At 60.6% G+C, this 23957-nt stretch overlaps 1 protein-coding gene across 1 annotated transcript; it reads right to left on the bottom strand.

The window, feature by feature from the left end:
- Window positions 1-785: 785 nt before the first annotated feature.
- On the bottom strand, window positions 786-22378 carry AP3B2 (adaptor related protein complex 3 subunit beta 2). The gene is made up of 26 exons (XM_090263611.1): window positions 22203-22378; window positions 14803-14878; window positions 14589-14663; window positions 14181-14276; window positions 11160-11320; window positions 10862-10928; window positions 10593-10775; window positions 10221-10504; window positions 10061-10115; window positions 9679-9750; window positions 9324-9386; window positions 8891-9023; window positions 8506-8615; window positions 7777-7953; window positions 6263-6449; window positions 5155-5273; window positions 4603-4711; window positions 4165-4276; window positions 3692-3875; window positions 3512-3572; window positions 3125-3231; window positions 2716-2944; window positions 2265-2349; window positions 2004-2101; window positions 1114-1252; window positions 786-1016 (listed from the first exon to the last, which is right to left on the bottom strand). The coding sequence occupies exons 1-26, from the start codon at window positions 22313-22315 to the stop codon at window positions 866-868; spliced, it is 3246 nt and encodes a 1081-aa protein (XP_090119737.1). The 5' UTR covers window positions 22316-22378; the 3' UTR covers window positions 786-865.
- Window positions 22379-23957: the final 1579 nt, after the last annotated feature.

The following is a 23957-nucleotide window of genomic DNA, read 5'->3' as shown; positions in this document are numbered from 1 at the left end:
GCTGTCCCAGGTGTAGAAGGCTCTGTAGCCTACCCACTCAGTGTCCACAGGGCAACCACCTTAGTGCTGGGAGCTTGTTAGAAATGCAGGACCTCAGGCGCCACACCGGGCCTCCTGCTCTGAGCCTACAGGTAATACAACGGGGGCAGCCCTGCCATTCGCCCTCCACAGTGGCTGCTTGGTCGCCTCCCCGGCCAGGTGGGGCTCTAGGCCCCGAATCCAGATGTAGTTGGCGTATTTTGAACTTCGTGCCTGTTTGGGGAACTCCACACATCATGAATGAGGATTCATTCATTCCCAAGGGACCGGGGGGGCTGCCAGCCATGGAAGAGGCTCATAGGAAGGACCTGGGATCCTCAGCTGGACCTGTCATCCCTGCTCAGGTGTCTCTTCCACAGAGACACCTGGCGACTCAGAAACTGTCATCTTGGCCCAGGGGGTGGGGGGATCCATTAGAGTCACCTCTGGGAGTCAGGCACAGCCTCCCTGGGAGGTCAGCGGTGATGCTTCACGAGGGTCAAAGACACAACCCGTAGCCACTCTCCCCGAGCCCCTTAGAGCCCAGAAGTAAGGGTGAGCCAGCATCTAGGGAGAAGACATTTATTGAGAATGTACTCCATAAATAGCTACAGAAAGCTGGGGGGACCAGGGAGCCGCTGCCGCGTCCCTCTGCACACTGGGTCACCGGAGCCCACGGGGAGGGCCTGGGAGGGAGCCTGTTAATGACCAGAGGGAGAGAGGGGACCTGGACGCTCTCCGGCACGAGGAATCTAACATGAGGGGGGAAGAGAGAGAGGGGGGCTAACAGCCCAGGTGTCACGAGGGGGAAACAAGCGGGGGTCTAAGCAGCCAGAGTGCCTGGGCATCACTGGGAGAGAGCCTGCGCCACATCCTTCGCCAGCATGGTGCCAATCACCATCTTTTCGCTGTTAACTGTCAGCTGGGCAGGTCCAGGGGGCCGCGCGACCAGGGTCAGCAGGACCAGGCTCCCGCTGGTCAGCGTCCTCCCCGCAAACCTGAGGCGGGGTAGAGGGAGGGGCTCAGCCCAGGACATGGGCGCCCCCCCTGAACCAGGCCCAGGAGCCCCTCTCCTCCTCCGTGCGGGCCCAGTACCTGTACTCATCAGACGTCCCACAAGGGACACGACCCAGGTTGGCAGTCGCGGTCACTTTCTGCACTACGACGTGGTCACTCCGACAGGTGTCCAGCAGCGTGAGCTTCTCTGTGATCTCATTCATGCCCGTCAGCTTTCCTGGGGGCAGAGATCACGCTGAGGGCAGAGGCCGCGGTGGGTTCACCTGGGCCTGCCCGTGGGGCTTCCTCACCAGGCCTCAGGCCGGGCAGCCTCAGTCTCCCTCAGCGGTCCTGGGGACATGGACGTCCCGCTCAGGCCCGACCCTCCCGGGGCTCCGTCCACGTTGCTGATCACAGGCTGACTTGGCGTTTCCCCTCCTTTCCTCACGAGCGGCATTTTCTCGCCCGCTCCTCTCCAGAAGCAAGATTCCTTGTTGTGCGAGGCTGTGCCCCTCCCCTCTTGCGGCCACAGCCCTCCTGGGGGACCCGTTTCCTCGGCGGGGCTCCCCCATCCCATGGCAACTGGCCTCTGCCCCCTTTTGCAATGACCTGCTCCCTGAGGCTGGCTCTGAAGGGCTGTGGTCCCGCTGGCCTGCAGACCCCCACGGCCCTGGTTCTCCCCACACCTCGTACTCTGTCCCTTCTCTTACCGCCCCCCCCACCCCGAAGAATGCACGTTTTCCCCAAGGAGGGCCCTTGGCGCTCTCACTGTCCCACCCATCTCTCTCCCTCAGTGACCTCCCGCATTCTCACAGCTTCGTCACCACCTCTGGGCTCAGGACTCGAGCCCAGAAGTGTTTCCTGGGCACAGACCCACATTTTCCTGAACTTCCCAAACGCACTGCAAAACCAGCTTTTGCAAAACCAACCATGGCCTTCCCAGCTTCCCCGCTCACGAGACGCTCCCTGTCCCCCCGGCGAGCACTCACCCTGCTCCTTCTTGAACTCATTCTCACTCATGAACACGGGGGCCATCAGCTCCCCAACAGGTGGCTGGATGGAGACGTAGAACTGTCGTGTTTGGGTGCTGGGGCAGAGGGGAGAGGAAGAGACAGTGAGGCCTCCCACTTTGGGGGCAGGGCTGGAGGCCGCAGGAGCCCTCCGCATCATGACGCTGCCCCATCTACCCCCACCTCCAGCTCCAGGCCACTGTGGCCCCACCTCCCACCCCCCGCAGGATGGACACACACCACAGCTGGAAGTTGGCCGCCTGGGTTGAGTCGCAGAAATTAATGCCCATGACAGCAGTGGCAGACTCTCCGGGTGCCAAGGATTCTGCAGAGGGGTGAGGCGGGACGGGGAGACAGCATCACCCAACAGGTTGGAATCCCAGGCCCACTCTCCCCTTCACCGCCAGAGCCAACCGCTCCCTTCCTGGGCCCCTGGAGGTGGTTCCCGGTTTTCTCCTTAAACCTAAACACCCTTCCCCCACCGGCCAATAACCATGTAAGTCAGTCTTGAAACAGCCAAGCTTCAGCACCCCCTGCCCTGATCAGGACTCGCTCATTTCCTGGTCTGTCTTGCCCACCAGGGCAGGGGATGGTGCTTGGTGTCCTCTCCATGCCCCCAGAGCCTGGCCCCTGGCCGGGCACAGAGACGGTCCCAGCAGCCATGGAAAGACTGACTGCCCTGGAGCCGCACCGATTTCAGGGAACTCCTGGATACTGATGCCAGCGGGCAGCTTGGGGGTGCCCACGCGCAGGCCCTTGATGGGGGCCTCAGAGCTGTTGGAGAAGTGGATGTGCAGAGACACCATGTGGGGGTCCCCGGGGAAAGGCTGGCGGCTGAAGGTGTAGTCCACGGCCAGCCCCTCACCCGCCACGCGGTGCAGGAGCTCCTGCCTCCCAACACCCGAAACCGGGCTCAGCAGCTGGAGGGGAGGAAGGCGAGGGGCACGGAAATCAGCAAGAAGGAGCCTGCCTCAGCCCTGTCCCCACCCAGGGTCACCCGGCCACAGGGGCTGCAGCCGTTCCCTTCCACCACACCCAACACCACGTCCCACCACAGCACGCAGCACGGAGCTGCGCCCACCCAGTCCCGGCCCCCTCACCGAGGGCACCAGCGGGGAGTCTGTGAGGGTCAGGCCCTCCAGGTCGGCGGCCAGGCTGGTGGACACAGCCGTGGGTGGGGACACGGGCTGGACACTCGGAGTGGCGACTGTGGGGTAGATGAGGAAGGCTGCGATGGGGAGAGGGCGTGGAAATGGCCTGCACCGAGCTCAGCTTTGGGAGCATCCGTTCAGCACCATGGACAGCGGGCCCTGGCAGCCCAGAGGCTCTGAGTGGGTACCCACCCTTGACCCCAGCACCGTGCCCGGTGCCCTCTCAGGTCCGAGGAGGTATTCTGTTCCCCGCACCCCCGAGCCCTGAGGGACCCGGTGCAGAGCACCCGCCGGCCCTGCTAAGTCACTGCCCAGGCCTGGGCCGCCCAGACTCACAGTCTTCCAGATCCAGCAGGGACACCTCCTTGGCTGCAGGGGCGCTTTTGCGGCTGGGAGGCTGATGGAGAGAATGGAAGTGGGTGTGGGGGCAGCACCGGGGGCAGACACTGCGGCGAGCTCCGGGCGGAGGGAGTGCCCTGTCCCAGCGCCCGCCCTCCTCGACCCCAAGACTCTCACCGTCTTCTTTCGCCAGGACGCAGGTTCCACCGGCTCCTCCTCGGCCTCTGACGCTTCCTCGGACTCTGAGGAGCTGCTGCTGGAATGGCTGCCCTCCCCCGAAGATGAGCCATCGCCCTGTCCCGCTCTCGCCTTCCTCCTCTTCTGCGTCTTGCCCTGCTCACCTTCCTCCTCACTCTGTTCACTGGGGGCACGGGGCAAATGGCACTCGGGCCCAGACTGGACTCCCACTCCTTGCCTCACAGGAGAGTGGGGGCACCCTGAGAAGTGGGGGTGAGGGTGGGGAGCCTGGGCCAGCTCCGGCCCCGATCGCTTCTCCATGCTGCAACCTTGGGAGCCGCCACGGCAGATGCAGATGAGGGGTCTCGGGCCCCAGCAGCGCGGGAGGCTCAGGGGCTCTCGGGAGACTGGTCGGGCCGCGTGTTAGCCACACCCCGGGCCTCAGGGAGACCTCGAGCCCCACTCTTTCTCACCTCTCACTGCTCCTCCCCTTCTCCTCATCCTCATCCTCGGACTCGCTGCTGGACTCCCCGGAGCCGCTCTCACTGCTGCTCTTGCTTTCCGACTCGCTCTCAGACGCGGGGTCTGCGGAGCGCAGTCTCAGGCTCCCCGCCAAGCGCACAGGCCGCCCTGGGCTCCCAGCGTCAGACCGAGCACTGGAGCTGCGGCCTCCCCTTCCCCCCAGCCTGACCCTGGTTCCAGGGGCCACTATGGACCGCCTGGGACACAGGTGGAGATCTGCGTGCGCACACACCTGGGACCCAAGTCCCTCAGGTGAGTCAACACGTGTGCAGGTACGCAGCAGGTGCACAGCCCCGTGGGTCCACAACTGTGTCGCTCACACACACACACACACACACACACACGGCACACGTGGGGAACACCACAGGGCCCGCCCTCAATCTCCTCACCACTGTCTGCAGACTCCGTGGGGCCCGACTCCCCCTCCGAGTCGGAGTAGAAGGGCTTCTCCTTCTCCTTCCTCTTCTCCCGATTGGAGCACTTGGTCCACTCAGGTACCTGGGGATGGGGGTGGGTGGGAGGTGTATTAATCACGGTTGGGGCGGGGGAATGAAAGCACAGGGCCTTCTCATCCTTCACCCCAGCTCTTCCGGGGCCATAGCTGGTCCCGTCCCAGAAGGGGCCCTGTCCCTGGGGGGAGGGGCTGCTGCTCAGAGGGGCCCTGCCACACCGAGGAGGGGACAGAGGGGAGGCGAGGTGCGGGGGGCAGCCGGAGCAGAGGGAGGTGAGAGAAAGCACTGCACGCGGGCAGAGGCACACGGCACACAGGGCGGGGGGACCTCAGTGTATTCGCCCAATAGGCCCACGTGCGTCTCAATAAGGGAGAGGTCTTCTTCCTGCATGCAGGGAACGTGTCAGCAGGGCTGGGCCAGCACTGGAGACCCTGGGGCCCTGCCGTCTGTCCCTCCACCCGCGCAAGTCAATCCTCCACCCCTGCTGACCTCCACGTTGCGCACAGATGGGTCCGGGGCTTCCTCTGGCCAGTCTGGGAGCTCCTGGTAGCCCGTGGCCTTGGCATTGAGCAGGTGGGACAGTGAGCCCAGCTGGAAGTGGTCCCGGTCTAGGGACAGGGTGAGAGGTCAAGCAGGGCGGCAGTGAGGCATGGCCTAGGGAGCTGTTTCCAAGAGGGGCCAGGGGTGATTCTGGCAGGGATGCCCTAGCTGGGAGGATGGAAGGGGTGGACGTGCCCTCAATGGCTCGTCCGGCCTGACCCCACCTTCAAACCCATGTGCTGGAAGAAAGGGACGTCTGGCCCAACCACAGCACAGCTGAGGGGCAGGGCAGGAGGGGGGCTGAGGGGTTCTGGCCCCACAGCTGCTGCTGGCCGCCCCACTGGGTCTGCCTGCTGGGGCGGGGGGCTTCCCTTCCAGCCCCCTAGGGGCTGCATGCTACTGCACGCCTGCCTGGGATGGGAGCCCGGCGGGGTGAGCAGTCCCCGTGAGCGGCAGTGGGAGGACGTCAGGCCCAGGAGGGCAGCAGAGACTCGTGAGGGGGTCGGTGTTGGGGAGGAGAAAGGGATGGTTCCCATTCTTCCCAGGGGATTTTCAAATCTGCCCCTCCCCTCATGTGGGTTTCAGGGAAGAGAAAAAGCAAAAGGTACCAGGAGAACAGAGACTCCCCTCCCAGCCCCACTCAGGGCCCCGTTCCCAGAGGTGAGCCGAGGCAGAGGCCAGGCGAGGGCCTGGGCCCTGGATGTGGCCTCCGGCGGCAGCCCGAGTGTGGTGACTGCTTCGTGAGGACCCTCACCAGCCTGCGCCTCTCCCCGCGTGGGTTTACTTCCCGCCTCCCTGCGCCCTCATACTTAAGACTCCTGTTACAGAGAGGCGGGCAGGGTGGGGTAGAGAAGAGCCCAGAAAAGAGGGGCCCACCCCCTGGGAGGGCAGAGCAGTGCCGGTGGGGGGGCCTCGAGGAAGCTGGGGGCGGTTGTGGGTAGGCAGAGAGTGGCCCTGGGTGCTGCGGGACGGGCACAGGGGACCAGCTGAGAAAGAGGCCTCAGCGGAAACTCTGGGACCAGGGTCCTGGCCACTCCCCCCTGATTCAGGCTCCCACCTTTGAAGGACGACTCCAGGACGGGGGCTGGTTTGGGCGCCAGGAAGAGCTTCTTGGCGTGGCGGCTGAGGGCCCCGCCCTGCTCTGAGGGGACGATGAGCTGCCGGGTGAAGCGTGCGCGGTCGCGGATGTCGTAGTTCTGGTCGTACTTGGCCAGGCTCAGCACGTACTGGGTCAGCAGCTTGGTCTGGGGGATAAGGGGGCGGCAGCAGTGCTCAGGGACGGGGGGACACAGGAGACCTCAGAACCAGACTCGGAGCCGACACCTCCGCTCAGAGCTGCCCCCACCGCTGTCCCTCCCGCCCCTGACCCCAGACCCCAACTCTGACAGCTGCCTCAGGTCTGTCCTTCTGGGCTCTCCTCCTCTCGGCCCTGGACTCCACTTGTCCTCAGGGCTGTGGTCCCTACGGGCCCGGGCCCAGCTCCCACCCACCCAGTCCAGGCTGCGCCAGCCTCTACTCTGGGGTGTCAGGGCGAGTGGAGGTCTGCAACATTCTGCTCAACCTCAGCGCTCCCAGGTGCCACCACACAGGAGGAAACTAGACAAAAGCTGTGGCAGGGGCTGCCCTCATGCTCCTTGGACCCCGTAGTAGATTCTGAGCAGCCCAGGGACTCAGCGGCCACGACCCTCCCCTCTGGGCTTGTTGAAGTCACGTGGGATTCTCGGTGCAGTCAAGGCAGCCATATCAGGAGCCCAAACCCCTCGAGGTTCCACGAGGTGGAGCACCCCGAGGCACTAGCAAGACTCCATAAAGCCACCGTGACACCTCTCGGGCCTGTGACATGGCCCACAGGACACTAGGGAGTCCAGGGCCTCACGCCAGCTCAGTCCCTTCCAGCACTGTCCCACCTGCAACACTGCTCCCACCAGGGCCCGGGGCTGTCACAGGGGACTTCATCACAGACCTGCTGCGTCCCTGGCCACACACCAGGCCACCAGCCAGCGCCTGGGACGCCCTCATCAACAGGGCCCGTTTTCAAGATGCTGCTGACTCTCCTCCTGATGGAACAGCCTCTCCCTCCACGGACCTCCTGCCTGGCTGCTCACAGACTCCCTCCCCCTCCCACCACGTGGACAGAATGTTCAGGATCTGCATCCCTCTGTCCACAGCACAACTGCATGTCAACAACCCACGGAAGACCAGCCTGGTCTGCCCACTTCTGCACCACACTCCCTTACCATTCTCCATCCTGGGGACCCTCCTCCATCCCCGGACCCTCCCCCAGGATGGCGGCATCGAGCCTGCACCGGCAGGGCCCTGCCTCCCCCGCCTGAGTCCCTGGGGCCACTCCAGCACCACGGATCGCAGGAGCCACTGGAGAAGCACAGTGCCACCAGCCGAAGACCCCCACGGGGAGCCGAGAGCCCACCGTCAAGGCCACCAGGCCCTGGGCCTCAGAGTAACCATGGACACTGGGGGAACACTGGCTGCCGGGGTAGACCAGGCCCCCAGAGTCCTGCCTGGGCTGTTTCTGGGGACCAGAGAGTTTCAGGGCCATCGCTCAGTCTTTACCTGCTTAGAGTTGGTCAGATAGAGCTTGGCCGCCAGGTTGATGACCTGCAGCTTGACGATGTCCTCCTCGGCGGTGAAGGACTTGGCCATCTTTCTCAGGACGTCGGGTGCGATCTTGGGGACGTGCTCACAGTACTCACCGATGAGCCACAGGATGCTGGCGCGGGCCATGGGCACCTGTGGGCGTGGCAGCGGCATGAGGACCGGGCGGCCGCCTGCGGTGCCCGCCTGTGAGTGAGGCCCTCCCAGAATGGGGGCGAGGGCGGTGGGGGAGAGAGTAGAAGGGGGGCACTTCCTGGACAGCAGCTCCCCTCCTCCCTGGGGTTTCACTGGCTTCTTCAACCCCCAAAGTCAGTCGCGGGTTAAAAGACAGATTTTATGGACCCCCTGGACCCTCAGTGCTCATTGCCATGTGAACCCTTCCTGAATGTTCAGGAACACCTTGTCTGGGAGTTTCAACGTGGCAGAAAAACACGGGAGTCAGCAATCGGCCACCCTCGGCCAAGGGCTGGAGAAAACATGAGTTGGGGCTCAGGGAGGGGTCCCACAGGGAAGGTGAGTCTTGGGCAACAAGGTCAGGGTGGCATGGTCCCATCTTTGCCCTCCTTCCACCTGAAGGCCTTTTGGAGCTGGTGTGGAAGGCTTGCAGGCTGGTTGTGTTAATTACAGGGTCTTCACATCACAGGGATGATGCTGGGGTGGGGAGGGGGCACGGGGGTCCTCCCTCACCTGGATGTTGTCGGTAAGCTTGGCCAAGTGCTTGATGATCTCCCCGTGCTGAGCCGGCTGCATCTGCAGCAGCTTCTTAATGACGACCACCGACTCTGCCACCACCAGCTCTGTGGACAGAAGGAGCGTGGGGACCCCGGGATCGTCAGAGGACAGACACACTGCAATGCCCCCGGCCCCCGGCTCTTCCTCAGCCCCCTGCACTTCTTCACTGGCCCTCAGAGACGCAGGACATTCAGATGCTAATTGAGGCAGACAGAGGCAGACAGACTGATGGACACACATTGTGCCTGAACAGACTGGGGGTAGCCACCGGCCGTGAGAGGCAGACACGCAGACAGACACCTAGGGGCCATCAGAGCCCAACACTCAGACACACACTGACCATCACGGTTGGACAGCAGCTGCACCAGGCCGTTGAGGCAGGTGTCCCGGACCCGGCCTATGTTGGTGGCACAGCGTCCAATGGCCTGGATCGTGGCTGCCACGAAGTCCTTGTCCATGCTGCGGATGTAGGTCTGTGGGACACAACAGAGTGACCGCTATAGGCAGTGACCCTGCCGTGATGCTGCAGGCTCTTGGGTGACCTTCCGGAAAGCTGTCACCCCTCAATCAATGACTCATCGTGCCGGAGACTAAACTCTGGGAGAGGGAGTGACACCCTCACTCCCAGGGGTCCCAGCCGACGGCACTGGGAGAGGAACTAAGAAACTGCTTTCCCACTTTGGACCCTTCAGGGAAGATCTGACCACAGGGCAATTCTCCCTGTGCACACGGAGCTGGGGCAGCTCTCCTGCAACCCTCCGGACAGCCTATACCTGGAATTCCCGCAGGACCGTAGGGATGTTGGTCTCATTGGCCAGGTTGGTCAGCACCTCCAGCTGCAGAGAGGCAGAAAGTGGGCTTTCTGGGCTCTCACCCCCATCACTGCAAACACATGCCCCCCCACCAGCAAGCAATCCTCGGGCAGCCCTGCAGTGTCCTCACGCTGGCGAGGAAACAGATCGCAAAATGCATCCAGAATTCAGGAGGACCATCTCGCCTGTTCAGTGAGGTCAGTGACAGACCCAGAAACAGGCAGCTCCCACCTCCCGGGGCCACTCTGGATATCAGAGAGGGTCTGCAGGTGGGGGTAGTGGGGCAGCAAGGCAGCCGCCTCTGCCCCTCTCTCACCTTCAGGACCTTGATCTGGGTGGGGTCGGTGGACCTAATGTAGAAGCTCTTCAGGTAGGGCTCGAACATGCCCTGGAAAGAGAGGCAGCCGGGGAGTCCCACCTCGGCCCTCTCCACCAGAGCCACACTCCTCCTGACCCAGCACTGACTTGCCAAGGCACGGTCCTCCACTCCAAAATTTTCCCCCCTTCCTCCTAGATCTGACCGGGTCTTTCTCCACCTGGCTTTCCTTCCTGAGTGGCCCTTAGCATCCTGCATTTGGGGGCTCCCCTCCACCATGCCACACTGTCAAGGTGCTCCCCCAGCCTGCCTTTCCCAACGCCCCCAGCGCCACAGAAGCCACCCCTGGGACTGGGAGGGCAGTCCATGGCCACTTGCTCACCCGGCGCTTGATGGACATGGTGGCCACGTTCTGGAGCACCACGTACTGCACCTCACTGCGGAGAGGATGTCAGAGGTTGTATGGGACCCTCGGCGGGGGCGGGGCCCCGGGCAGCAGGTGGGCGGGGCCAGGGCAGGGTGTGGGCGGGGCGGGCACGCACCTGTGGCTGCGCAGCAGGCGCACCAGCGCCTTGGCGATGACGCCCACCTCGGCCTTGGGTGCCAGGTGGAAGTAGAGCTGCGCCACCGCCATGACCACCGCGGCGCTGCGGCTCTGCAGCAGGGGCTTCGTGTTGCGCAGCAGGAGCCGGTGATCGGGGTCCATGACGTAGGGCTTCCTGGCGGGCAGCGCCGAGGCGGCCGCCTCCTCCGACCCCGGACCCTTGGCCTCGTCCTCCTCGGAGCCGTAGAAGGCTTTCTCGGGGTTCTCCTCCAGCAGGGATTCCTGTTGGGGAGACACGTGGGGCAACGGACGCCGCCTCCCGGCGACCCTCCTGCCCACCCTGCGGGTGGGGCGGGGTGGGCGCACTCACGTTCTGGGTGGGGCTCAGGAACTGGGTGCGCGCGTAGCGAGTGAGCATGCTGATGATGACCACCTGGCCCCACTCCTCCACGTCGATGAGCAGGTTGCAGAGTTTCCGGTAGTTCTTGTGGATCAGGTCGATGCGCTCCGGGCATACCTCCTCGAAGGCCATCACCACGCTGCCTGCTACCAGCTAGGGGCCGGACAGAGGCCAGAGGGTCAACGGAAGGCCCCTTCCCACCACCCACCCTGTGCATCCCTGTGCATCCCTGTGCGCACCGTGGTCTTGTCAGCCAGAAGCTTCTCAATGACTTCTATCAGCTGGTCCTTCTGGTCAGGATCCAAACTGAGGGAGAAACCGTTGAGAGGGATCCCCCTTGCCCCCTGCAGCCACCTCCCTTATCCCAACCCTATTCATAAAGAGGTGCGGGCCGCCACCTCCACGGCCCTGCATCTCTGGAAGTTCTCCAAACCGTCTTAAACCACTGAAGAGGGAAAAACCAGGCCTGAGACAGGCCAGGGCTGGGCCGGGCATGGGCACCAGTCCCCAGGGCGGGGGTAGGGGGGCGCTGGGCACCTGTAGAGCTTAGGGATGGCGTGCGCAGCCGTCTTCCGCACGTAGGGCGACATGTCCGAGGCGGCCTCCTTGATGGCCAGCATCATGATGGGCACTATGATGGGCACGCGGATGCTGGAGAGCACGCGGAGGGCGCTGGCGCGAATCAGCTGGTTGGGGTCCTGAGGGCAGAGGTGGCGGCAGTGCCGTGAGAGGACACACCTATGGGGCCCGCTCTCCCTGGTCACCACCATCTCCAACTACCCAGCCTCTGGTCCCGATCCTGGACGACAGCCCCCGTCAGGGACCTGGGGGCACTGCTTGAGGGCACGGACGGTGGACCCTGGCTGCAGAAATCTGACACCTGGACAGGCATGGCCAGGGGCTGCTCCACCTTCAGGCAGAGTGGAAAACTTCCCGTCCTTACCTTCGCCTGCTCAAGCTGCTCTTCCTCCTCCCCCAGGGTTTCGAAGAGGATGGTGTGCCCCCTGCGCCGCCCTTGCTCCTACAACTCCCTATACACCTGAGCAGGACCTTGGACAGCGCCCCGCACGCCTGCGTTTGCAGCAGCAGCAACTGCACATCTCGCAGAGCTGCTGGACACTCAAGAGAGACACTACCCTGATTTTCTAAAACGGAGGAAGGACCACAAAGTCCCAGGTAAAAGCGATGGCAATCCCTGTCCAAATTCTGGAATTGATTTTTAAACAGATGGTCTAAAAGCCCTTGTTTAAAAAGCAGGAGTCTGCACTTTCTTAGTGTCAAATCATATCACATGCTCCACTAAAACCTACAGATTTTCCTTAAAAAAAAAAATACATATATATATATATATATAATCTGAAAATTATTATGGAGTCACAGGTAATTACCCCCCAAAACTCTGTTTTCCCTTCCAACAGGGTAACTGGGCTTGTAGGGATTAACGCTATGTATCCAGATTTCCGCAAGGCCTTTCTGGGAGTCAGTTTTGGTGCGAGCCTTTTGTTTCCCTGAACACGTCAGCATTTTAAGAGCTCCTTTCATATTCATTTCACTTCAGTGTCACCACGTCCCTTTGCCCACGAAAGGTGTTAAGAAAGTTTTTGCTCTTGAATGAGATCCTCCCGAACAAGATGGGAAAATGCCGGCTGATGGCACAATTGGGTAGACACACGACTTGGTAAAAAGTCATGCTTGGGAAGGTCTGTGAACAGATCGGTGTCAGCCTGGGAACGTGATATCCGCAGGGCTGTCTGCTGCTCCGGGGCGGACAGCTTATCAGCATCTTGGAGGCAGACGCACCATCAGGAGGCCAAAAATTAAGATTTAGAAGCGCCCTGTGCTAAACCACTAAAAGGAAATAGAGGCGGTTCACAGAGGATTCAAGGGACCAGTTGCACGGAGACAGGATGGAGGGAGACCCAGCTAATCTGCTTGCCCACTGGAGGTTTGTCTGAGGGGAGCCACCACCATGTGAGGGGGCTCCCGAGAAAGAAAAAGGAGAACCCTGGGTGGAAACGGTTGGTACTAATGTTCAGGGGAGACAAAAACCCAAAACTGAAACAAAACAGTAACAATAACAAAAAGAAAATGGGTTACAGAGGAACACATGTATCATATGATACCACCTGTAAGGCAGTGTTATACATTGTTTCAGAACAAGTAAATCAACAGAAGAATAAGTACATAGGAGTGATACAAAGACCCTGGCTGTTGGATATTGTGTTTTTTGTGATGGGTAGGGAGCCGTTCATTATATTATTCTTTATGCCTTTGGTGAGTCTGAACATTTTGGAAAAAATGATAGCTGGGGAGATTGCAATGCAATATAATAGTTTTAGAAACTGTAGCTGTCTTAAAATGGAGCAAGCTGCCTAGGAAGGCGTGAGGCCTCAGTCACCGTGAGACCGTCTGGAGCAAAGGTCACACTGAAGCCTTCGGGCCACGTCTGCCTTCTGCCTTTTTTATAAATAAAAATGTGCTGGAACCCGGCCGTGCCCCCTCACTTACGGCTGCTTCCGCACGCCAAAGGCAGAGCTGAGCAGCCGCACGGATGGCACTGGTGGCCTGCAAACCCACAGTTATTCTCAGGCAGGACCCACAGGAAGTGTGCTGACCACTGTTCTAGAGGAACCATTGAGCTGAGAGGGACTGGATCAGCTCTGGTTTTCTAAATGGTTGGGATAGAGCCGACTGGAGAAGTTACAGGTAACTGTAAAATCCATCTGTGCAAAAATTCCAGAATGGTTCTAAGATGACTTAACCCTGATTCAAGACAAAAGATGATTTGCCAGCCTGAGACAGATCCTTTGGTTTTGACTTTGGAAGAAGAACCGAGCACATGTGTGTACACAAGTGCTCCCGCTTCCCAACCCACCGGAGAGGCGGACGTTGTCTAAAGGACTCCGCTCCTCCCAGCCCCTTCCCTTGGGTGCGTCCAGCTCCCCGCCTGCCCCAAAGGGCAATCCCCAGAGCAGATGGACCCGGGTCTTTAAAGGTGGCTGTTCTACATGCACTGGGCATCCGGGACGAGGCTACACAGGGCGAGGAATCTGTTCCAGCTCTAGAGGAGTGACCGACTGTGCTGAGCTTGCGGGAGGTGGACGGTCACACATGTGCTCACCCTGGAGCCCAGCCTCCGCTGTCCCTCCCACAGGGCCCATTGGTTTGCAGTAAACCTTTGCCCTCCTCGCCCAGGTACAGGGGAAAAGATTCCTCAGTCAGATACCTGGGTGAGGTGCGGCCACCGGGGCCCAGGCTCTGACAGCCAGGGGCGAGGCCCCAGGTCAGCAGCTCCCCTCACACAACTGTCTTATGGAGCCTGACTTCTGTCTGCCGGGCCAGTGGAGTGAGGGCTGGGGGCTCAAGGGGTTCCTATCTGAGGCAGCCATTAACACGGGCTTCTTCCTCAGAGAAGAGACAGTCTCTGTACACCCACCTCACCCCTCCTGGACTCCAGGCAGGAAAGGGTCTCCAGAGCTCAGGCCCCTCCCTGCGCCCACTGCTCTGCACAGCACCCACGCGGCCCAGGCCCCAAGGCGGCGCACCCAGACCACTGACCTTGAGGCCGCGCTGGAAGGTGGATATGGACAGGAGAGCCAGGTCCTGCTGCTCCTCAGCATAGCGCACCAGGTACACGTAGACAAGCTTCTTCACCTGGGGGAGAGCACGTTTCCCAGCAGGGATTGGCGCCCCCACCCCACGGGATGTCATCGCCCCAGCCGGCTGCAGTCCTCAGGGACAAGATGCTCCAGCGGGGACAAGCATCCCTAGTGGGCCCTGCCTTCCCTCTGCTCTGTGTCTCATTCAGGGACATGTGGACAAGGCTTCGGCCTGGACCAGGGACATTTCTGGGCAGGGCAGGCCCCCAGGGGCTGGGTGGTTTCCTTCCTCGACTCTGACCAGCTCAAGCTTACTCCCAGTGGCCATGAGCGTGCGGGACCAGGATCCCTTACAGGGAGCACTCACCTCTATGTTCTTACAGGCCACATTCTTCACCACGGCGGGGAACAGGTCAGAGGCATTCTTTCCCCGGGCGATCATCTGGGTGGGGAGGTCAAGGTCAGGGGAGGAGGAGAAGGGACAAGGCTAGCACTTAATAGGATCAATCTCCTAGGGACAAGGAGAGCTGCTCTTGGACCCCAGGCCCCTGCCCCAGGGAATGTCCTCCTCCCCCACTTACCGCCACGATCCTCTTCATGGCCTCCAGCTTGAGGGAGTCCTTGTTGGTGTCCAGCATCTCCTTCAGGTCATCGTGCCTGGTGGGAGGCATAAGAGGTTGGCCGAGGGCACGGAGTGGGGGTGGGGCTACCACGCAGGGCCCATCAGAGAGGAAGGGAGTCAAGTATAGATCAGGGGGTTTGGAGTTGGGAGAAACATGGCTCAGACAGTGTTCTGTGTTGAATTGTGTTCCCCTCAAAAAAGACATGTTGGCACTCTACTGCCTAGTGCCCCAGAAGGTAACTTGATCTGCAAGTGTAATTACTTGGGATGAGGGCCTACTGGAGTAGGGTGGGTTCCTTATCAAGTACGTCCACGGTTCTTCCAACAAGATGGCCTTGGGAAGGGCCAGACACAGGAGAACTCCGTGTGAAGGCGAAGGACTGGATTGATCCTTCTATCAGCCGAGGAATACCAAGATTGCCAGGAAGCTGCCAGATCCTAGGTAGGGGCAAGGTGGCCCTACGACACCTTGACTTTGGGCTTCTAGCTCCTGAACTGTGAGACAATCCATTTCTGTGGCCTAAGCCTCCCAGTCTGTGCTACTTGTTACAGCAGCTCAGAGAAACTAATACTGCCACGGACATAGAGCCAGGAGACAAGAGGAAGGGTGTGCAGGGGGATAGGTAGGGACTCTGCCCAGGAAATGGCCAGATGGACAGATGCGAAGGACCTGGAGCCAGCAGAAAAGAGGGGGGTGTCAAAGCAAAGAGCAAGATACCCTGACCCCACAGATGAGGCCGATGCCAAGGACTGAATGGCCCCAGAGGCTCCAGTCTGCTGTGCGGGCCCCCCAGCAAAGGCCAGACCTGTCCGTCAGCATGCAACAGTCCCCCAAAGAAGTTATAAGCCCTCATGGGAGAATTCAGGGAAGGTTTGAATAAATGGCCCCTTGCACTTGGCCGAGGGAAATACAGCCAGTCCCCAAGCCGGCACACAGATTTCATGCAATAGCCATTGAAATTTAAACAGAGGCATTTTGTCACACTTAATGAAGTGACAGCAAAATTCACCCGGGGAAAAAAAAACAAAACCAATAGCCAATAACTCTGAAGAATATTTTGGCGGAAAAGAAGAGAACAATGGAACAGGGACAGACAGCTCACTCTACCAGAATCCAAAACACAAAAACAACTTGACAGTAAAAGCTCTATGGTACCAGGTTAAAAGCAGAAAGTCAGAGGTCAGGGGGACACTTCATAAATGGATCTACAGTTGATATTTTAGGAACACATGAGTCACCAATGGAAGGAGAAACCTTCCCACTCCCCAAATAAATGCTGTTGGATAAGAGCTAGGCAGCAAATAATTTATAACTTATAAACACACCTCACACCAAAATAAACTTCACATTTGTTTAATAGTTCAATCATTTTTAAATATGGAAGAGGAAGGGGGATTTTTCTGTCTTCAAGATCATAAAGTTATTTGTGACAAGATAGTTAGATTCTTTTTTTTTTTTAAACTTCGTATATAAAAACTACATTTAAGAAAAACAACTAAGGCAACTGTATTCTCGTGCTATGGCGTCCATAACAAATGAGCACAGACTGGGCGGCTTCAACAACATGAACTCGTTTTCTTACAATTCTGGGAGCCAAACGTCGGGGATCCAGGGTTGTGGGCAGGGCGGGTTTCCGCTGAGGCCGCAGACGGCTGTCTGCTCCCTGTGTCCCCACATGGCCGCCCCTCTGTGTGTGTCTGCGTCCCGCTCTCCTCTTCTCGCAAGGACATTAGCCATACAGGATGAGGGCCACCCCAACGACCTCATCTTAACCCAATTGCCTCCTTACAGGCCCCGTCTCCAAATACAGTCCCGTTACGCGTCACTAGGGGTTAGAGTCGCAACACACGAACATGAGTGCCAAACACATAACGGTGCCCGAAGGAAAAATAACTGAGATTTGGTGAATAAAAGTCTGACATAAACGTACAGGGCCCACGCTCAGCATTCCCTGTCAGGGCAACGCTTGCCCCAGGTGGGCAGCCCCACGCTGCTGCGCCCCCTGCAGTGACGGGACCATGGCCAGGCGCCCAACCCGCCTCAGAGGTCCCGGGGCCGGTGGTCGGAGAAGTGAACAGAGAACTGAATAAACCCACGGGAACATGTGTCCGCAGACGGCGGACCGAGTTGTGGGACAACGGGCGCACTCATCCGTCACCAAGACAATCCCAAAATGCGGGGAGCTGCATGGGGACCTGCCTGCTCCTCATCTCCCACGTTGCGCTCCAATACCCCACAGCTTCTGAGCAGGCGTAAGCCCCCAGCCCGGGAAGCTACGAGCAACGGCAGAAGTGGAAAAGCGGTGTGTGCAGGGTGAGTCACAGAAGTAGGACCCTCAGAAATAACAGACTCAGAAATGGGGGTGGCGCTGGGAGGAGAGGGAAGCGTGTGGGAATAGTCGCTAAGGGGCCGGTGTGACTGCTGCTGAGTAAGGAAGAGAAGAAGGGGGGGACCCCGACATCACACACCCAGTCACAGGGCTGCGCTTTGCAGAGACCCATGAGAACTGAACAGGTCAAAGCAGGAGAGACAGAGGGTGCTAAGAAATTCACGTTCCGAGGAGTTCGGAGAGTGTCTCCTGAAGAGGTTTTCGATGGACAGGAAAATGGAAAGATGGCGCCTTCTAGGACACAGAGGCCTTGTGAGCGGGCAGATGCAGGCCGGGGACGCCCAGCTGCAGCCAAGCCGACCTAAAACGCCACTCCCTGGGAGGGACGCCCCTGAACGATGGCCAAGCCAGGTGCAGACCACCACCTTGCCACTCCCCCAAACACAGTTACCAGGGGGGCCAAGCTCAGGACAACAGGGGTAGGCAGGGGTACAGAGCATTCAGCTGGGCCCGGGCAGCACTGAGCTGGGTGCCACCTTCTCCAATACACAGACAAAACCAGCTGCACCCCCAGGATCTCCCACAGATGGCCCACAGTCAGCTCACACCCCACAGATGCCTACATTCCCCACCACCCCCACCAAAGGCCGGTACCACCCACACGGACCACAGACACTCTTATATGCCTCCCAGACACACCTGCACCCTCGGATACACATGTGGTCCATACGTAAACCCACACCCACCCACGGTCCCCACAGAAACACAGAGTCATAGGCACACATACCACACAGGCACTTTCCACGGAAACATCCTCTCCACATGTTAGACCCCACGCTCACCCCCACATCCTTCTGGACACCCACAAACCCACACACACAACCCTACAGACACACACCCACTATACAAGACTTCTCCCTGCTCCCCCCTGCCCCTCAAATAGACACCCGCACACACACAGATGCACACCCACTACACACAGTCACTCCAGGCTCATTCACCAAAATGGCCACTGGCCTCCTACTTTAGATTCTTAATGATACATCTAGGCTTCTAAGATCAGATACATCCAGCCTCAGGGGTCCTATGCCCTCCTGAGGGGCCAGGTGGGTGTCCTGGCTTGTCATCCCGAGAGCCCTCCCTGGGAGCAGTGAAGTCTCTTTTAACTCTGGGTGCTCTCCAAGCGAAGTTCCTCACACCCAGGTGTCCTTGCCACACCCAGATGCCACAGGCACTTGTCAAACACGCACACCCCACCCACCCGGCCTGGGGCACACACTCGAGGCCCCTGAAGGCTCCGGGCCCTGGGCCAAGGAGGACACCGCAGGGGCAGGCACCACTGGGGCTATGGCAGGCATGCAGGCAGGACTGTCAGACACCCACTGACAGACAGCAGCAGTCTCCTGGGGTGAGACCCCCAGTGCCCTCGTCCACTCCCACCAGCCTATTCCCCAGAGGAGAGGAAGCCAGAGATGCCACCCATGCCCTGAGGTCATGAAACCTAACTCCCTGTGGTCAGATCCCCTTACAGCTGCTCACTGACCTGACCCCTCGCCTGGCCTGGCCTGAGGGACTCTCAGGGTTGGCTGGGGCCAGTCAGGGGGTAAAACAGGCATTGGAAGCCGGTGGTGCTCACCTCTCCTCGCCACATGCACTGGGAGAGGCTTGCCAAACCCTACCCGAGCGGTATCCTGTCCCCAAACCTCACCCAGAGCCCGACCTCGCCAGGGCCAGGGGAGGGAAAAGATCTGTGTGGGACCGTGACCCTCAAACCCTTTGCGACCCTCCTCCCCCCAGAGTTCTGGGGGGCTACACTCATCACACCCACTCGTACCCAGTCCCCATGCTGTGCCCCCACCTGGCCCACCTGGCCCCTAAATGCCAGCCCAGCCTTCCCCTTGAGGAGCTGGGACTGAAGGAGCCTGGCCTGAGTGGCACCTGCCCATGCCTGGCCTTCCCGGCTGTCTGGGTGGGGGTCCCTGGGGCCCTTTGTACCGTAGCGGCTGGCTCGGACTCTGGCCTGGGCCAGGCTCGGGGCAAGGCTCTTCCAGGGACGCTTCTGGGGTTGTGCCTTCCTCTGGGGCCTGCAGCCACCGAAGCTCCTCAGGCTGCAGGGCCTGGTACCAGGGAGGGGGCCCGCCTTCGGGGGCCAGAACAGGGCTGGAAGCCTCCTGATCAGCCCCAGAGGCCCCTCTGGCCCCCTGTCTCGCCACCACCCCCGGGAGCTGCAGGAATCGCTGCATCAGGTACCAGGTCCTGGTCTAGGATGGGACTGAGCTGACCAGCGCTGGGGACGCCTGGCACTGTTACTAGATGGCCCGCCCCCGAAACTCGGAAACCGGACCCTGGCAGGGAGAGAGGCTCTGGTTTCCTCCTCCCCGCCCAGAGACAAGGACTCAGGAGGGAGGAGACTGGGCACTAAGCCACCCCTCAATCTCTGAGCCGGAGACGAGGGGATGAGCAGAGAGGATCCAGAGAGAGGTGAGAGTGCCCTCCTCACCTCTACTCACACCGCACGTGGAACTCTGCCTCGCTCCCCAAAACTGCTCTTCAGAAACCCTGCACACTCCTTCCTCTGACCCCAACCCTCTAGCCCCTTCCTCCCTGCCTGGCCCAGCCCCCAGGTCCCCCCCACTCCCTGCTCACGCACATCTTCCTTGGCCCTCTGGTCCTCACTGTCCCGCCCCTGCCAGCACCGCTCCTCCAGCTCCTGCCCCAGCCGGCCTTAGATAAAATCCTTCGCAGCTCCCGAACATGGGTGCTCACCTCTCCTCCTGCCCTCCTGCCCCTGGGCCCCAAAGCCAGGCCGGTGATCCCACTCAGCTCTGCAAGCCCCCCACCCCATCCCTCGTCCCTCTGGCACATGCGCCTCCTTCCATTCCCTTCAGCCTCTGCCCCTCCACTGGCTCCTGCCCATCAGCAGTTCAACCTGCTCTAGGCGCTCCCATCCTAGTAAACAATAAAAAATAATAACACAAAGAATACAGACAAACCTCCCTGCGCCTGTGTTCTCCCCAGCAGCTCTTTCCCTCTTTCCCTTTGACAATCAGACTTCTTGAAGGCAAAATTCCCAGTCACCGTGTTTTTTAGAAATTTACTCAGCTCCTAGTCACTTACCTGTTCACTTTAGTCTGGCTGTAGAGGCTGATCAGAATTTAAGGCTGAGGGGTCTGATGTCTGCGACTTGCATAACTCAGCCAAAACCATGTGTGGCCACACGGCTCGTTAAAGCAGCGATGGCGCGGTGCCAACAACAGCCACGTCTAGGTGAGAGGGGTGCACGCTGCTGCGTTACCCATTCAGCCCTTCTGTACGTTTAAAATGTTCATAACAGGGCGCTGGGGGAAAAGTCATCTAGCTCTTCCTGTGATGTCACCGGGGCCGGAGGTGGGGAGAGGGCAGGGCGGGGCGGCCTGCTCTCCGTCACACCGGCAGCCACACGTTTCTCTCCTTGCTTGACTGGACCTCAGTGGTGCCCGCTGACAGCACTGACTCCACTGGTCACTTCCTCCTGCTTTTTGGTTTACTTTCTGTTACCTGGAAATGCTTTGCCCCTGCTCTCTGATCACCCCTCATACTGGTATCTTCAGGGTTCATTAGTGCCCTGCCTGAACTCAGACACCCTCCCTGGGTTAATCTTCACTCCTTTCTGTGGCCCTCATGCACACACAGACACACACACACACATGCATGCGTGCGCACACACACATGCACACACCCCTCCTAGAGTCCAAATCCTAATACCCAGCTACCAACTGGGCCTGAATGCCCTGAGTTTATAATCCCAGCAGGTCCAAAGCTGGGCCCCACACCGGTTCCCACAAATCAAGGGCTCTGACAGCTTTATTTCCAGCCACACTGAACAGCCCGCCAGCTGCAGTCACTAGTAACCTGCGGAACGCCCTTGCCTCTCCCAGTCCCTTCCTCTCACCTCTTGCCCAGCTAATTCCAGGTCCCCAGCTCGTGAGCTCGTGGCCCCTGTTCTAGGCCATCACCATGTCCTCCCCCAACCTCAACCCCCTCCCCCACCTTTAACTCAGTCCGACACACCTGCCGATCTCTTCCCCACAATCCAGCCTGGGATCCTTCTAAAACGCAAGCCTGGCATCAGTAGGTCCCCAGACCTCGGCATCTCCCCATGCTCATTTCTGGTCACTCCAGCGGTTTGCACGGCGATTCCGGCCACAGAACCTGCGGCCCCGCTCTCCTTCGCCTCCCCGCCTTCCTACAAACCCCTCTGTGCCCTGGAACATCCCTCACTGACCCTCTCCAGGGCCAACTGCTCTCACCTCCGCACACTGTCCCCACTGCACTGAACTGTCACCCACAGTCTTCCTCTGCGCTCCCCTCTAGAGCAACTCGAGGACAAGGCCTGTCTCCTGTCCACGGCTCTGTTCACAGGGACTAGGACAAGACTTCCGACAGCAGGCCCTTAAATATGGTTGTTCCAGAATGTACGACTAAATGAATGAATGAGGACTAAGGCAGGATGGGAGGGGCAGAGGGAAGCGAAGGTGGGGACGACCCGCAGGAGCAAAGCAGCAGACGGAGAGGGGCAGGGAACGCGGGCACGTTCATTGTCCAGAGGGGGGACAATGGGTCTGCAGGAGGAGCCAGGCCTGGCAGGCGCGGAGCCTACAACCCCGGCGGCTTTCCCTGCCAGCGCTGACCCCTCCCCAGGTTCTTTGGGAACCAAGCTGCCAGGGGGGGAGAAGACCGAAACCGCCATCCAAACAACTGCAGAGAACACCCGCGGGGCCGGAGCGCTGGTCCTTCGGGAACAGAGGGGGCCAGCCCATCCCCCACAGCCCCAAGCCCCTTCCCGGGCCCCAGCTCCGCCCCTGAGTGGGGAGCTGGCGTGTGTGTGTGTGTTGGGGGGAGGTTAGGTTAGGGGGCCCCGGGACCTCCGCAGACACGGCTGGGCGGGCCTGGGCGGGCGGGCGGGCCGGGCGCTGTCCATGGTGCCGGCGCGCGGCCGCGGGACCCGCAGGCCCCAGGCCCCTGCCCACCCTCCGCCCGGCTCCCTCACCGCTTGTAGTCGGAGGAAAAGATGCCGCCGCTGGCCGGGTCGTGGCCATACTCCGGCTCCCCGGGGCCCGCGGAGCCGCCCTTGTCCTCACTGTAGGCGGGGGCGGCCGACATGGGGCGCCGAGGAAGGGACGCAGGCGGCAGGTGCGGGCGGCGGCGCGGGCGCTGCGCGCTGCAGAGGCCGCGGTGCGGGGTGCGGGCAGCTCCGGCGCATCAATCAGGGCCGCGCGCGAGGTTCTTAAAGAAACGGGCCCGGGCCCGGGGGCGTGTCCACGGAGGGTCTGCCCCGCCCCAACCCCGCAAACCCCTCCCTCCCATCAGGACAGAGCCTGCCCCGAGGGGATGCACCTCCAGGTCTGCGGGGGGTGGAGGGTGCTGAGCTGATGGGACAGCCGTCCCGGGGCTGCAGGGACACCTGCGCCCGCCCTCTCCCCCACCCCGACCTGGTCCCCAAACGTCTCTAGGGGCCGCGCTGAACCCAGACTCAGTGGATGGAAAGAGGGGGACCGAAGACAAGACTGCCTGAAGCCTGGGGGTCCTGCACTGACCCCAGACAGCAAAGACGCTTCCTCTCCCTGCTCCACCTTTCGTAGGAATCTGGGTTCCTCTGACTAGTCCTGGTTTCTCACCAGGAAGCCAGGCGACCTCGTGGAGGTTAGGGAATTTAAGGAAGGCTGGCCCAAGAGCGCCGAAGAGCCCATTGTGGGTCACGGGCAGAGAAGGGGACAAAATAGAGGGGCGGTGAACCCCGACTTCACCTTTGGAAAATGGTTTAATGACCACTTCTGAAGCCTCCATGCGCACCCTGGAGGGCCTGAGGTCAGCCTCGTCCACCATCAGCTCCATGCCCACTGGCACCTAGGAGGAAGGGAAAGAGGCTGGGAGAGCGTCTGGTGCCACCCCATGAAGTCTCCAGCTCGGATCCCAAAGTCCAGGAAACTCCAAGGAAAGACACCTGGATCTAGAAGGAAAGGAGGGACCAGGCTGGGGAAGGGGACAGGTCTGGCTGGGCCTGAGTTAGGGGTATCGGTGGGATGGCTGGGGTCTGTCCTCAGGTCAGGAGAGCTGGACTTGGCAAGTGGAAGAGTCTGTGGGGCTCAGTTTGATGTACAGACTGGGATCCCCATCTCCAGGGCCTGACCTGGTGGGCCTAGGGGGTAATGGGCAGGACCCAGGCAGGCAGAGCTGGGCTCCACAGGTAGGTCCCTTTAGGTGAACAGCACTGGGGTTGCCCAGGACTGCAGCAGCGCCTGGAATGGGAGGCGGGGAGGCTGGCGCAGGGATGCGGTGGGGGTCTCTGAGCAGGGGCTCTCCTGGAGCGGGCACAGTGCACCCAAGGTGAGCAGGCGGGCCTGCTTTGCTCCCACGGGCTTTGGCTGTGCAACCCACCACGGAGGGGCCGTGGCTCCTACTTCCCCCCTCCCTCTATCCACTGAGCGGTGGAAGAGGGTGAACTGTCCTGGCCCCTGTGGGGGGCAGCAGGCACCCTACCTGGGGAGAAGACAAACTGAGCGCTGTGAAGCCCGCCGAGGGAGGAAGAAAGCAGCTGTCACCACCCTGCTGCTGAGGAGTGAGGGTGCAGCTGCCACGCTGCTGCCTCACCCCTCTGGCCGTGCACCCTCGGTGTGGGACTGTCTGGGTGAGGCACCTCCTGTGCGCGTAGTGCGTCCGTGAGTCTGTGCTGCAGCCCTGGACACAGGACAGGCAGACCTAGTGCTGGTGGTGCTCCTTTACTGTACTGGACATCAAATCAAGC

The sequence above is a fragment of the Furipterus horrens genome, unplaced genomic scaffold (genome assembly GCF_987537825.1).
Source record: "Furipterus horrens unplaced genomic scaffold, mFurHor1.1.pri manual_scaffold_16, whole genome shotgun sequence".
NCBI lineage: Eukaryota > Metazoa > Chordata > Mammalia > Chiroptera > Furipteridae > Furipterus > Furipterus horrens.
Note: the sequence above shows the minus strand (reverse complement) of the source record. Positions and strands in the feature narration are given on the sequence as shown.